The 16,216-nt window shown below is 45.8% G+C and overlaps 1 protein-coding gene across 1 annotated transcript in view; it reads left to right on the forward strand.

Annotated features, from left to right (window-relative positions):
• The window catches only part of LOC310746959 (thialysine N-epsilon-acetyltransferase-like), a 29,572-nt gene extending 21,810 nt beyond the window's left edge, over positions 1-7,762 (forward strand). The window contains exons 3-7 of the mRNA XM_083581233.1: positions 723-777; positions 2,455-2,538; positions 2,701-2,802; positions 4,884-4,924; positions 5,627-7,762. Of these exons, the coding sequence (XP_083437359.1) occupies positions 723-777; positions 2,455-2,538; positions 2,701-2,802; positions 4,884-4,924; positions 5,627-5,803 (459 nt within the window). The 3' untranslated portion in view covers positions 5,804-7,762. The remainder of the gene's footprint in view (positions 1-722; positions 778-2,454; positions 2,539-2,700; positions 2,803-4,883; positions 4,925-5,626) is intronic.
• The last annotated feature ends 8,454 nt before the right edge of the window (positions 7,763-16,216 follow it).

Genomic DNA, 16,216 nt, shown 5'->3' on the forward strand with positions numbered 1-16,216 from the left:
CCCCCAAAAAAAAATTATGAGTCTTTGAAAATTGTGTTTCTAAAGGAACTTTTGTTATTGCCAAATGCCAATGTGTTTGCATTATTACTTTTGTTAAGGATAAAAAAAAATCATTTTAAGTTAGAGCTTAATAATTATTTCACTATTAATTGCATTTCACTATTAATATACTTCTTAATTGTATTTCAGTTCAACAATTACTTTGATACAATACATATTTTGTTATGTGCAAATGGCTTGAGATACCCAGTGGCGTAGCGTGGGGGTGCAGGGGGGGCCGGCCGCACCGGGCGCAACATCTGGGGGTTAGGGCAAATCCATAGGTTAGGGGGCGCAAATCCACGGGTTAGGGGGCGCAAATCCACGGGTTAGGGGGCGCAAATTACTTGCCTTGCCCCGGGTGCTGACAACCCATGCTACGCCACTGGAGATACCTATTAGGTCCATCAGTGACCATATAGCATATATTCAACACAAAAAAACAGTGGCAATTTGGACAGCTGGACAAAGGACAAAGGACAGCTGGACATATAAAGAGCCCCATTACCTCCAGTAGCTTAGGGCCTCATCAAACCTAAATTCGGCCCTGGGCCTGATCCTGACTGTTCTTGTGTGCACGATTCATCATAAGGATCCCTGGGTGAAAGGGGGAACAAATGGGTCTCGAGGCGGCAGCAAACCAGAGCTTTTGCTCCCAATTCTCTCTCTCTCCCTATAAACAGGAGATTGCGGGCATTTACAACGTCCCTCTGGGCTCGCTCAGGACCAACGTTGAAGGTAAAGAAGGGGCTCCGGTGTGCATATAGATTATAAGGTTACCAGATTTTCCCCAATGAGTCCGGGGACACTTTTCAACTTCAATGGATTTTGTATGGGGACTGATTTGTAAATCTGGGGTCTGTCCCCGGGATACGGGGACATCTGGTAACCTTAGATTAGTGGCTCCCTACAGGGGTGGTTTGGGACGCGGGTGGTGCTGTGGGTTAAAGCACAGAGCCTAGGACTTGCTGATCAGAAGGTCGGCGGTTCGAATCCCCGCGACGGGGTGAGCTCCCATTGCTCGGTCCCAGCTCCTGCCAACCTAGCAGTTCGAAAGCACGTCATAGTGCAAGTAGATAAATAGGTACCACTCCGGCGGGAAGGTAAACAGCGTTTCTGTGCGCTGCTCTGGTTCGCCAGAAGCGGCTTAGTCCTGCTGGCCACATGACCCGGAAGCTGTACGCAGGCTCCCTCGGCCAATAAAGCGAGATGAGCGCCCCAACCCCAGAGTCGGCCACGACTGGACCTAATGGTCAGGGGTCCCTTTACCTTTACAGGGGTGGTTTGGGACGTGGGTGGCACTGTAGTCCTAACCACAGAGCCTCTTGGGCTTGCTGATTGGAAGGTCGGCGGTTTGAATCCCTGCAACGGGGTGAGCTCCCGTTGCTCAGTCCCTGCTCCTGCCAACCTAGCAGTTCAAAAGCGCGTCAAAGTGCAAGTAGATAAATAGGTACCGCTCCGGCGGGAAGGTAAACGGCGTTTCCATGTTCTCTGCTTTCCGTCACAGTGTCCCCTTGCACCGGAAGCAGTTTAGTCCTGCTGGCCACATGACCCAGAAAGCTGTCTGTGGACAAATGCCAGCTCTGAGCCTGGGGAGGGTGGGATATAAATTTTAAAAAAAATTATTATTTTTATTATAGCTCCCTTGGCCTGAACGTGAGATGAGCGCTGCAACCCCAGAGTCGCCTTTGACTGGACCTAACTGTGCAGGGGTCCTTTACCTTTTACCTTTTATAGGGGCGGTTGTGGCCCCGGGGGTGGTCGTGGGATTACCTACAGGGGGCGCTAAGAGGCAGTTTTATTGTTGAAAGGCCCCCTCTCCTGGTCTGCCCCACAGAGGACCTTAAGGTCCATGAATAATCACAGTTTAGAGGTCCCTGGCCCTAAGGAAGTCACACTATCCTCCCCCAGGGCCAGGGCCTTCTCAGTGGTGGCTCCGACCTGGTGGAATGCTCTGTCCCAGGAGACCAGGGCCCTGCAGGATTTAACCTCCTTCCGCCAGGCCTTTAAGACAGAGCTATTCCGCCTGGCCTTTAATTTGAATTCCACCTGATCTTTTATTCCCCTTCCTTCCCTCCTCCTCCCCTTTTATGAAGATCACCCACTCTGAGACACCACAGCTAATTCTCCCCTTGTCTCCTTGCTGGCCCAAATAGGACTAATTTAACCAGCTAGCCCTGGTGATCATCTAATGTTTATTGGATGGATTTCCCCCCAAAATTGATTTCTGAATTCTGAATTTATCGTTATTCACGTTTTATACTGTATTTTATGCTGCTTTTCGTTGCATCAATTAAGTGTTTCAAATTTGTCGTTAGCCGCCCTGAGCCCGGTTTTCTGAACCGGGAAGGGCGGGGTATAAATAAAAATTTTTAATTATTAATACTGCCCCTCCCTTTTCCGCTTCCTCCCCAGAGCTGAAGAAAGCCGGTTTTGGGGCGCAGGCCCGGTACGAGTGTCTTGTGGCCGAAGTCCCCGCCGAAGATAAAAGCAAGGAAGGTAATGAGGGGATGAGCCGGATCATGTCCAATCTTGCGATGGACATGATCCGGCTCGCAGGGAGAAGCTGCTGCTGATGCGAATGAGGCGCAAGTGGGTGGTCTGGAAATGCCAGCAAGGCTGAACTCCTGCGTAACATTATTTATTTTGCTCCACACACAGGCTACACCCTTATCGGGTACACCCTCTTCTCGTACACCTATAACACCTGGAGGGGGAAGAACATCTACATGGATAATCTGTACGTCATGCCGGAATTTAGAGGTACGGATGGGGAGGTAGCGGACGAATACTGTCCTCACGGCGGCCGGCCGCTTTGGGAAATCCGCAGGCAGGATTCGAACGCAAGGCCAGCGCTCTCTCATCCTGTGGTTTCCTGCAAATGGCCTTCAGAAGCATTACGAATAGCCACGTGTTATTTTAGCGGGGCGAAACCTTTTTTGGGGGGCCAATTTTAGCGGTGATGGTGGGCGGTCGTAAAAATATGTTTTCGGGTGTGCGGAATTCAACCCTTCAATTCTCTTTTGGATCGGAGAACATGGGTCTCTATGTTCGACGAAGGAGCACACAATCTGCTTCCGGAAAACCAGGAGAATTTTAATTTTACCTCCTGGAAATGTCACGTAATGCTAAACCGTAGGATCGTAGAATTGTAGAGTTAGAAGGGACCCAAAGGTCATCGAGCCCAACCCCTTGGAATGCAAGAATCTCAGCTAAAGCATCCACGACAGATGGCCATCCAGCCTCTGCAATAATAATAATAATAATAATAATAATAATAATAATAATAATAATTTAATGCTGTATTGTTTTTAAACCTTGATTGGGAGCTGCTCAGAGTGGCTGGGGAAACTCAGCCAGATGGGCAGGGTATAAATAATAAATGATTTAAAATTATTATTATTAAATAATAATAATAATAATAATAATAATAATAATAATAATAATAATAATATAACCAGCAGCAGCAGCAACCACAACCACAAGTACTTGGCAAACCCTTTTAACGATTTCTGTGCAATTTTACACCCGTTTACTCACCAAGCAAAACCAAATTACAGCGATCTAACCAAAATATCTTTGGAATTCCCAAGTCACGTTAGAAGTTTTTAGCGTAATATTTCAGATTTGAAGGTTGAAAAATTCAGCGGGCACTGAAGCCGCACCCCTTTCCTGCGGATCAAGGTTGCAGCAGCTGCTCTTGAAAAAGCCCTTTTTGTGCTTCATGATGAGTCAGGGTTTAAGACAGGGGTCAGCAAGCTTTTTCAGCCGTGGGCCGGTCCACTATCCCTCAGACCTTGTGGGGGGACGGACTATATTTTGGGGGAAAACAATAATGAACGAATTCCTATGCCCCACAAATAACCCAGAGATGCATTTTAAATAAAAGGACACGTTCTACTCATGTAAAAACACGCTGATTCCCGGACCGTCCACGGGCTGGATTTAGAAGGCGATTGGGCCGGATCTGGCCCCCAGGCCTTAGTTTGCCTACGCATGGTTTAAAAGGGGGGGGGACCCCTGACCATTAGGTCCAGTCGTGGCCGACTCTGGGGTTGCGGCGCTCATCTCGCTTTATTGCCGAGGGAGCCGGCGTACAGCTTCCGGGTCATGTGGCCAGCATGACTAAACCGCTTCTGGCGAACCAGAGCAGCGCACGGAAACGCCGTTTACCTTCCCGCCGGAGCGGTACCTATTTATCTACTTGCACTGGTGTGCTTTCAAACTGCTGGGTTGGCAGGAGCAGGGACCGAGCAACGGGAGCTCACCCCGTCGTGGGGATTTGAACCGCCGACCTTCTGATCGGCAAGTCCTAGGCTCTGTGGTTTAGACCACAGCGCCACCCACGTCCCCACCCATGGTTTAAGAGGCTGCAAAATGGCCGGAGCTGAGCAGGTTTGGCCAGAGCGTAGGTGAGAGGCCATCTGGGGTCCCCTGGCAGTGCCACAAAATTCTTGCCACCTTGGGTGGTATCTTCAGAGAGAAGCGGCAGATATAACTGGTATCAATGCAATCACCTCAGGATGGGGAGAATCCACCTTTCCCCTGCTCAGTTTGGTATGGAATCCTAGAGATGTTGAGTTGGACTGGGACCCCCAGAGGTCATCCAGGCCAACCCGCTTTGCCATGTCGAAATCGCAGCCTAAGAATCCCTGGCGGATGCCCTCTCCGTTCAGAAACCTCCAGCGAGGGGGAATCTGACTCCTTCCGAGGTCACAGAGTTGTGGAATTGTAGAGTCGGGGGTCCCTCAGAGGTCATCCATCCCAACCCTCTTTTGCCACTTAGGAATCGCACCCAGAGCACCCTATCCTAACAGGCTTCCTCTGGTTGTCCTTCCTCACAGGGAGGCGGATCGGGAAGGCTCTAATGGAGCAGGCGGCTGAGGTGAGTTGTGTGGGAATGTTCAGGGATGCGGGAGAGGATATATTGTCTGATTATAGCCTTTCCAACTTGTGTTAACAAGTTCCACAATTTAGCAGAGTAACATCTCCCTTTTTTAAACTCGCAGCGGATGCGTTTGCTCAGGCTCACTAAAGCCTCTAGAATAACCGTTCTGGTATTTCCCCCTTTTCCCTCATGAAAGATAAGCCACGACACAGTCGTCTATAAAAGTATAAAATGGTTTACTCACACATCATTCTGTTCACAATTGGATCCCAGAAGGCAGGCTTTGCTTAGAAAAGTAACATATACCTAGAAACTATCTCATAAGGAGACAGTCCCTTTGTCCTCTCTTGGCTGGAAGCCAATTGTGAACAGAATGTGAGTGAGTAAACCCTTTTAATACTTTTATCGAAGTATAAAAAGAAGCCAAGAGAGCATCTTTGGCTAAGCAGATGTTGCTTCTTCGATGCATGTGGTGAAAGAGAGAGAGATGGCTTCCCTGCCCTGTGCTTTTGTCCTTACCTGCACAGGTGAGGCCACGCCCACCTCTAGTCACATGCAGAGGTAGTCTGTCCCAGCTCAGAAGGAAACAGGAAGTTGACCTGCTGGCTGGACAAACATTCCTCCCCATGTGTAAACTCTAGGAATGTTGTATTTGACTGCTTTATTATTTATTTTCTCCCCTCCTCCCTGCCACCTCAGGCTGCCTGGCGCCAAGGCCTCAGCCAACTCCGAATGCATGTTTCCTCTCAGAAGGCGGACGTCCTGAGCTTCATCGAGAGGAGGGGAGGCGAAAACCTGACCGACAAGGACGGCTGGCACCTCCTGCGTTTCCCCAACGAGGCCCTAAGGAGGCTGGCAGCTGAGAGCAGATTCTAGCGGGCTCTGAGTTCGAATCCTACCCTCCACCCCTAGGCTCCTGCGGGGGGCATGTTTTGTGGTTGGAGAAGGGGGATGGATAGCCCACCATGCAGGGGCAGCAAAAGCGAGTGCAGAGGAGGAGTTTGGGCAAGAGGAGAAGAGTCACAGAATCACAGGGGGACCCCCTGTGGCCATCTAGACCAACCCCTTGCAATGCAGGGTTGTTGCAAAAAAAAAAAAATAAAAAATTAGCCTGTGAAGAAGCCTGAAGAAATTTTCTGATGCATCTGTGGCCTTGTTTTTGTCTTTGGTGATGCTTTTGCCCTTCTTCTTTTAAAAAAAATATTTATTTGGTTTTCCAAATTAAGGTTTTACAATCACATATCCAACATACATCATAAAAACAAGATTCGAAAGAATATCCTAGACTTCCATCCTCCCCTTTCTGGATCCTATTGTTGGTCAATTCCTCCTGCATCTTTTATAAGACCCCTTATAGTCTTGATTTATTAGCTACTTTAAAATGAGGCTGCATTTTAAATTGCATTTTAACCTGTATTTTAAATTTTTTTTTCCTTGGCTGGGAGGACGGGTTATAAATAAAATTTATTATTATTATTATTATTATTATTATTAATCAAATCTTTTACATCTCCATTATAATCCAAAATTCACCAAGTGTTATTCCACTCCCACTAATGATTTTAACAGTTTATAATGATTCCCCCCCCCCAGATAAATTGTAATTTCCACCCATTCCTTATTAAAATTTTAGCTTTCCGGATTTCGGATTCTTCCGGTCATTTTTTGCCGTCTCTGCATAATCCATCGACTTACTCTGTCATTCTGGTCAGGACTTAATTTTCTTCCCATCTCTGGTCTCTTCTATTCAGGTCTAGCTAGCTGGTTTTTACGGGATTTAATTTCCACGCATGTGTGAAGCCAAGGGGAAGGAATACCTCTGTGTAAACCTGTGCAAGTTTATAGACCTGCGGGACTCTCCTTTTGTGGGCTGATAAAGTTAAAAAGCTGTGCCGCAGCCGGCGATTTGGAAAAAAATCCACTACAGGAGGGAGGGAGTTTAAGATTAACCAGGGCAAAATATTCCCTTTTTAAAAATATAATTTTTATTAAGTTTTCCATATTTCATTACATTTCAGTATCAAAAAATCAAAAAATTCGTAACTTAAAGCATTGCTTAAATAAAGCATCGACCTCCTTCCTTCCCTCTAACAGACTTCCATATCACTTTACCAGTTTCTTCACATTCCTATATTCACTTTTTTTACCTTATATCAATCTTCTAGCAATCACCTTCTTATAAGCAAATCAGGTCCTTAATTTCCCATTACCAAACATTGCAACTCAGACCTACAAACCTTTTTAACCGTTTACAATTTTCTTTCCCATAAAGTATAAATTTGCCCCAGTCCTTTGGAAACAGTTCATCGCGGCGATTCCGAATTTTCCCCGTCAGCTCCACATAGTCGACCATCTTTACTTGCCAATCTTCCAATGTGGGGAGTTCTTGCTCAGGGCAAAATATTCCTGCATTGGAGCGGGTTGGTCTGGATGACCCTCAGGTGTCCCTTCCGACTCTAGAATTCTGCGATTCGATGGTTTACAATGCCACCCGAATTCTGCTTAAAAATAAAGAGCGGTTTATTTATTAGCTAAAATGTATAAAGTTAGCAATAAATGTTGGAAATGCAAAGAAAAAGAGGGAACATTTTATCATATGTGGTGGGAACGTAAAAAGGTGAAAAGCATCTGGGAGATGATATATAATGAGATGAAAAAAATGTTGAAATATACATTTATTAAGAAACCAGAAGCATTTTTACTTGGCATTGTAGGAGATGATATAAACAGAAAGGATTGTAAGTTGTTTTTATATGCAATGACGGCAGCAAGAATATTATTGGCACAAAAATGGAAGCAAGAAGAAGTACCGACAAAAGAAGAATGGAGGATGAAACTGATGGCAGAATTGGATAAACTAATTTGAAACCTGCGGGACCAGAGATTCACAGAAGACTGGTGTAAATTTACGGACTATTTGAAAAGTAATTGTGATGACCAGATTACGTTTGTAGGTTTGCAAGAAGTTTTGTGAGGTAAATTATTTGAATTATTGCAAAAATGGTTAAAGAGGTGGATTGTGAGTTAAGATAATTAAAGGCAACAGGAATTTAAGAAATGCAGAAGGAATGATAAAAATGGTGGATCATCAGAGGTGCTGATGGAAGTCCAAAAAGATTGTATAAGATGTGAAGTTCTGTTGAATGCATAATAATTGGTATGTTGAAATTAATAAAAATAATATATATAAAAATAAAGAGGGGTTGTCTCCAGAGCACGTGCAGAGTGGTTTTCCCTCTCGGTCACCGAGCCGCCAGAACCAGGCCGTACTATTCTGGGATGGAAAGAAAGAAGTGACCACCTGTTTCAGGTTAAAAATTTGTCGTTTGGGAGAGAGCCAGTTTTTTGGGGGGCCTTCAAGTCTCCAGGCCAAAGGGGAAGAAGACAAGCTTTGAAGCTTCCAGGCCAGTTTGTTATTGAACCGAAACGGTACAGGAGAAAACGCCGAACTAATATTTAACCCGAACCGGGCGCCCTTTGGCACTGAGGCGCCGTGCGAAACCTCCTGATTGCTCTTACGCCAACCGGTTTCCAGTGGGAGAAGACAAAGAATCAAGGAACCGTAGACCTGGAAAAGCACCCAGTGGTCATCTAGCACAACCCCGTATTTTCTTCTGTTATAGGAATCCTGAGGTCTCAAATATAGAATAAATGTTGATAATTGTGTAGCACCCTGCTTGTGGTTAACGCTTAGCTGGAATGAAATATTCAACGCAGCAATAGAGAAATTAAAATAATAATTTATTTGTCAGACAAATAAATGATAGGCACAGTGTTATATGGTTACCAAAGCTCTGCCCACTCCAGCCCTGATGGTCAGCACTTATATTTCCTCAGCCCAGCCCCCTTGCTCCTCCTTTGGCTGCCTCTGTCCAATCAGCCTGGTTGAAATTCCTATTGGCTGTTTGCTAGAACCAATCATAAAAGATACGCCCATTTCCTATTACCTTTTATGGGAGACAAAGAGCTATATTTCCTTCTATCTATAAATGGCAAACAAGTAGCCATATATCTTACATTTGCCTCGACAAGGCACCTTAATTACCAGATCACCTTTTGCCCCTTTTGCCCTCCATTCCAAGATAGATGGCTAAAACAGATGGCTCATGGTATTAAATTTTGTTAAACAATAAATCTTACTATTTACCAACTCTTAATTAGTGTTTTTGCAGCTTGATTGTACAGTGGTGCCCCGCAAGACGAACGCCTCGCAAGACGAAAAACCCGCTAGACGAAAGGGTTTTCCGTTTTGGAGGCGCTTCGCAAAACGAATTTCCCTATGGGCTTCCTTCGCAAGACGAAAGCCCATAGGGAAATCTCCAGGACAGCGGGGAAGCGCAGCGCGTCTTCCCCACTGTCCTCGGACCTCCTCCGAAGGCTGGCGGTGGGGCGGAGAGACCTTCTCCCCGCGCCAGCCTTCGGATGGCTGTCCTGAATGAAGACTTGCGGTGGGAGGAGGGTTTTCCTTCCCACCGCCAACATTCAGAATGCTGTTCTGAATGTTGGCGGTGGGGAGGAAAAACTCCTCCTCCCACCACAAGCCCCGGGAACAGAGGAGAAGCGCTGCGCGCCTTCCCCTCTGTTCCCGTACCTGTCCTGAAGGCTTGCGGTGGGGAGAAAAGCCCTTCTCCGCACCGCCAGCCTGGCAAGCGGTCTCCATAGGAACGCATTAATTGATTTTCAATGCATTCCTATGGGAAACCGTGCTTCGCAAGACGAAAAACTCGCAAGAAGAAAAAACTTGCGGAACAAATTAATTTCGTCTTGCGAGGCACCACTGTATTCTGTAATATGTAGGGTCAGTATAACCTTTGCTCCCAGCCTGTAATTCCCTTTTACAACTTTGAGAATTTTGTCTCCTGCTATAAATCAGGGGGGGCCTTGTCCAGGAGGATAAACATCTGCCAAAGCACTTAGCCAGCTGCTTTTCTGCCTGGCATGAAACATTTGCAAATCTTTAAGCTCATTTTAAAATACAGGCCTTGATCAGATGCCTCAATTGCACAAGGTAAACACACCTACCTAAGTATATGACCCACACGTCTAAAATAGCACAGGAGAGCAATCTGAAAATCATCTTGGCTCTCCTAAAGATTATAAATATTTCCTTAACCACCCCCCCCCTTGCCTGAGAACAGGTAGGCAGATAGCAATCAGGGGCAGCTCCTGAAGGAATTTCGCTCCTATATCTATAAACCTCCTTTGTATTGTTGCAGGAATTTATGTATAGGTTGGGGGGTGGAGATTGCCCCTCCAGCAGATATCATGCACATGCAGCCCACTACCAAAACCAGCACAATCACTTTTGTGACTTTTGTGATTTGTCCCTACAAAACACCCCATCACAGTTTCTTTCTATCTATTCAAAGGGCCTTTGCTGCACGATACCAAATGTAAGAATTCACTGATCAATGTATCGCTGTACTGGCTCACTGGGAAAACTTCAGAAATTCATCTAGACAGGTAAGCTCAGCTCCTCAGCAGCCCCTCTACCTGAGTGATAATCCCTGGCCTCCTGATACCTGAGAGCCAGACAGGTAGCCATTCCTGGTAGTCGGAATGGTAATCGGCCAATTGGTGCCAAAGAAGGACAGAACTTTCTTTATGTATGCAACAACAGCAGCAAGAATTCTCATCGCAAAGTATTGGAAGACACAAGAGCTACCCACTCTGGAAGAGTGGCAGATGAAGATGATGGACTATATGGAACTGGCGGAAATGACTGGCAGAATCCGAGACCTGGGAGAAGAGCTGGTGGAAGAAGACTGGAAGAAATTTAAAGACTATCTTCAGAAATACTGTAAAATTAATGAATGTTAAAATTATGCTTGGATTGGTAATAAGTGGTAAATAGTGACAAAAGTTAATAAGATTATGTAAAAAATGTATTGATAAATGGTTGAAAATATTGAGGTATAATATGTTATGGCACAAAGTTAAGATATTTGAAAAAGGGTAAGAATTTGCTGAATTAAATATGTAATTGGGAATACAAAAGGGGGGAGGTGTGAGGAGGTCAAGGATACAAGCATATGAATTTGAGGATATTGAGAAAAATGGACTTGTTTTATTTTTTCTTTTTAAATTTCTTTTTCTTTTTTCTCTTAATTAGCTGTTTTTTGTATACTTTGTGTATTATTTTTTTTTGGTAATGTCTATTTTTATCTGTGGTCTTTTTTTTATTCTGTGAATCTTTATTTTTCTCTTTTGTAAAACTCCAATAAAAATTTTATTTAAAAAAAAAAAAAGACAGGTAGCCATTCCAGAAAGAACAAACCCAGATGAAGACAAAAGGGTGTGATTAACTTGGCTGGGAAACAGGGAAATGTAAATATCTCTTTTGTCCCACTTGATGGGTGTTTGGTGGAGGGCAAGGAGAACCATGGGGCAGGGTCCAGGATGCTCAGATTCCTGCCACCAGACCTCCCCTTTCATGATGTAACCGTGATGTATCAGTGATGTAGTTTGGGGGGGTGTAACATGGGGATTAGCAGCTAATAAAAGTTTGGGTTCTCTTTTCTTCGGGGCTTCCATCTTGTTTCACTTGGTGGCAGGTGGGAGTCCTGTCGGGACAGTCTTAATAAAGACCATGGCCGCCTCCTGTGGGAGGGAGTTCCACAGGTCAACGACATGCTGCGCGAAGGACTTTCTGCAGCCAAAAGAGGATGATGTCGAAACCTTTTACCTTCTAGCAGCCTGACTCGCAACTGAACTCTGCAAGCCTCAAAAGCCCTTTGAAATTTCTCCCTTTTTGCTGCTTGAAGTGCCGGCGGGGGGAAGTAGCTGCAAAAACGCTCCTTTCATTCTGAAGACTCGGGCGAAGGATAGGAAGTCTCAGAGTCATCAAAAATGTACAGCCAAGAGAAGCCGACCGGTGCATGCTGGGTTGGAAAGAATCTAAATTATCTTTCTCCTTCAGATGTTCCGCCTCTTTAGCCGAATCTTTTTATTTCAGCCGGCAAGGCTGGATATTCGTTTTCCAAATCACTGGGGAGGAAAAACCTATTTCAGATCAACACAGCTGGGGACTGTTAGCTGTGGACACACGCTATTCCTTGAAAGACATTCAAAGCACACACACAGAGAGAGAGAGTTCAGGGAACTGCAGTTTATTGCTTACAGTTCCCCGCGCTCTGAGCAAACTATATTTTCCAGGATACGTTGGGGGTGGGCTTCAAATGTGATTTTAAGCAGCCGCACCCAGCTGCTCTGATGTTAAGGCTTAAGAACATGATGTTGTTGTTGTTGTTGAGTCCTTTAGTCGTGTCCGCCTCTTCGTGACCCCCTGGACCAGAGCACGCCAGGCCCTCCTGTCTTCCACTGCCTCCCGCAGTTTGGTCAAACTCATGCTGGTAGCTTCGAGAACACCGTCCCACCATCTCGTCCTCCGTCGTCCCCTTCTCCTCGGGCCCTCCATCTTTCCCAGCATCAGGGTCTTTTCCAGGGAGTCTTCTCTTCTCATGAGGTGGCCAAAGTACTGGAGCCTCAGCTTCAGGATCTGTCCTTCCAGTGAGCACTCAGGGCTGATTTCCCTAAGAATGGAGAGGTTGGATCTTCTTGCAGTCCATGGGACTCTCAAGAGTCTCCTCCAGCACCAGAATTCAAAAGCACCCATTCTTCGGCGATCAGCCTTCTTGATGGTCCAGCTCTCACTTCCATACATCACTACTGGGAAAACCATAGCTTTAACTATATGGACCTTTGTCGGCAAGTTGATTTCTCTACTTTTTAAGATGCTGTCTAGGTTTGTCATTGCTTTTCTCCCAAGAAGCAGGCGTCTTTTAATTTCGTGGCTGCTGTCACCATCTGCAGTGATCATGGAGCCCAAGAAAGTAAAATCTCTCACTGCCTCCATTTCTTCCCCTTCTATTTGCCAGGAGGTGATGGGCCCAGTGGCCACGATCTTCGTTTTTTTGATATTGAGCTTCAGACCATATTTTGCGCTCTCCTCTTTCACCCTCATTAAAAGGTTATTTAGTTCCTCCTCACTTTCTGCCATCAAGGTTGTGTCATCTGCATATCTGAGGTAAGAACACGATAGACGTCAATAAAAACATGGCATGGCATGGAGAAAAGAAAGTCCTTCTTCAGGCAGCGTTGAGTTAAACAATGGAACTACCTGCCACTGGAAGCAGCGACCTGGGTGGCTTTAACAGAAGATTGTGCAAATTAATGAACAGAGGGCTATCGGCGGCTGCCAGATGGGCCCAATGGCCAGATGCTCCGTCCTGTATACCTGAAGGAGCGTCTCCACCCCCATCGTTCTGCCCGGACACCGAGGTCCAGCGCCAGGGGCCTTCTGGCGGTTCCCTCCCTGCGAGAAGCAAAGCTACAGGGAACCAGGCAGAGGGCCTTCTCGGTGGTGGCGCCCGCCCTGTGGAATGCCCTCCCAGCAGATGTCAAGGAAATAAACAACTACCAGACTTTTAGAAGACATCTGAAGGCAGCCCTCTTTAGGGAAGCTTTTGATGTTTGATGGATTACTGTATTTTAATACTTTGTTGGAAGCCGCCCAGAGTGGCTGGGGAAACCCAGCCAGATGGGCAGGGTATAAATAAATAAATAAATAAATAAATAAATAAATAAATAAATAATAATAATAATAATAATAATAATAATAATTATCCTGCAGGCTCTTCTCAGGTCAGGAAGGAGTTTCCTATTCACGGAGGAGAGGACTTGCGATGGCAACTAGCCAGTATGGCTGTGCTCTGCCCACCACAGTCGGAATAATAATAATAATAATAATAATAATAATAATAATAATAATAATAAATAATTAATTTATATCCCGCCCTCCCCAGCCAAAGCCGGGCTCAGAGCGGCTAACAACAATAAAAGTAACACAGCATTCTAAAACCAATTCATTTTGCTGCTGAATCTCAGTTGCTGGAAACCGCAGGAGCAGAGAATGGGTCTTGCGTTCGAATCCTGCTTGCAGGTTTTCTCCATAGCGGGCACCTGCTGGGCCACTGTGAGAACAGTGTTGGCCTCCTCCGGCAAGCCCTTCGTATGTGTCCCCCGAATTGTGCTCCTTGCCATCGAAGAGGAAGAGAGAGAGAGACATTGGGGGTGGGCCATTAACTGAAAAGTTAATAGGCCGGGAGCGACTCCCGAATTCAAATTCTGCTCCGATGATCGTGCTGAGTCTATTTGCTTAACTGATCCAGAGCCGTCTACATCGCGCAGGCTAAATACACAGACGTGTGTTTGCTTACAATGCATAATTTGCTGCACCGGGTTTCCAAGCGTCTCGGCAGAGAGGAGGGAAGGGAAGGAGAGACTCAAGGCAGGTGCAGTGGCGTAGCGTGGGGGGTGCAGGGGGGGCAAATTACTTGCCTTGCCCCGGGTGCTGACAACCCACTCTACGCCACTGGGTGAGACCCCCTTCTCACCTGGAGCACGAGGGGCGGCTACAGGCAACGACCTGTTTTGCGGAGGTAGGATTTCCTCCCAAAGGTTCCCCAGAGATTCAGCGTCTCGCATTCAGGGCTTGACGCTGAGCCCTGCAAGTTAGGAAGCCTACTGTTGTTGTTGAGTTGTTTAGTCGTGTCCGCCTCTTCGTGACCCCCTGGACCAGAGCACGCCAGGCCCTCCTGTCTTCCACTGCCTCCCGCAGTTTGGTCAAACTCATGCTGGTAGCTTCAAGAACACTGTCCCACCACCTCGTCCTCTGTCGTCCCCTTCTCCTTGTGCCCTCCATCTTTCCCAACATCAGGGTCTTTTCCAGGGAGTCTTCTCTTCTCATGAGGTGGCCAAAGTCTTGGAGCCTCAGCTTCAGGATCTGTCCTTCCAGTCAGCACTCAGGGCTGATTTCCCTAAGAATGGAGAGGTTGGATCTTCTTGCAGTCCATGGGACTCTCAAGAGTCTCCTCCAGCACCAGAATTCAAAAGCATCCATTCTTTGGCGATCAGCCTTCTTTATGGTCCAGCTCTCACTTCCATACATCACTACTGGGAAAACCAGAGCTTGAACTATACGGACCTGTGTTGGCAAGGTGATGTCTCTGCTTTTTAAGATGCTGTCTAGGTTTGTTATTGCTTTTCTCCCAAGAAGCAGGCCTCTTTTAATTTCGTGGCTGCTGTCACCATCTGCAGTGATCATGGAGCCCAAGAAAGTCAAATCTCTCACCAGTGGCGTAGCGTGGGGGGTGCAGGGGGGGCCGGCCGCACCGGGCGCAACATCTGGGGGTTAGGGTTAGGGGGCGCAAATCCACGGGTTAGGGGGCGCAAATCCACGGGTTAGGGGTGCAAATTACTTGCCTTGCCCCGGGTTCTGACAACCCACGCTACACCACTGTCTCTCACTGCCTCCATTTCTTCCCCTTCTATTTGCCAGGAGGTGATGGGCCCAGTGGCCATGATCTTCGTTTTTTTGATGTTGAGCTTCAGACCATATTTTGCGCTCTCCTCTTTCACCCTCAATAAAAGGTTCTTTAATTCCTCCTCACTTTCTGCCATGAAAGTTGTGTCATCTGCATATCTGAGGTTGTTGATATTTCTTCCGGCAACCTTAATTCCGGCTTGGGATTCATCCAGCCCAGCCTTTCGCATGATGAATTCTGCATATAAGTTAAATAAGCAGGGAGACAATATACAGCCTTGTTGTATTCCTTTCCCAATTTTGAACCAATCATTTGTTCCATACCCAGTTCTAACTGTAGCTTCTTGTCCCACATAGAGATTTCTCAGGCTACTGTTAACTGCTCCCAAAAAACCTAGGGCTTTATGGATGGAATTTTTCTCCCTTTCCATTTTTTTGCTATGAGCATCCTGGCAGCTGTTGTCGCATAGAGGAACACTTTCCTTTGATTGTCAGGAATATCGTTTGTGATTAAACCTAAAAGGAATGCCTCCGTTTTTTTTACTAAAAGAATGGCAAATTAAATTTTGCGAATATATACATCTGGCAAGACTCACAGCATTCATAAGGGGACAATCAGACCAAAAATTACTATTAAAAGAATGGAGATGAGTATATGAAAAGTAACGAATTAAGCTTTGCAGAGTTAAAGTAAGAGAAAAATGGTGCAAAAAGTATAAAGGTAGAGGTAATCTGCTTTAGACACAACAATTTAGAAATAGTAAAAATTTCGAGGTCTTAAAACAAAGGAAGGAAGTTAATATGTGTATACGTACATAATGATTAGAATGATGATATGGTTTTATTTGTAGATGTATGTTTTTGTTTTTTGTTTTGTTGTTTTGTCTCATTGTTGTTTATTTCTACTGCTTTATTTTGGCTTCAGTGTTTCAGTGTTTGTAATTTTTGTTGCAATTTGGCATTGA

This window comes from Podarcis filfolensis (assembly GCF_964270895.1).
Source record: "Podarcis filfolensis genome assembly, chromosome: 13".
NCBI lineage: Eukaryota > Metazoa > Chordata > Lepidosauria > Squamata > Lacertidae > Podarcis > Podarcis filfolensis.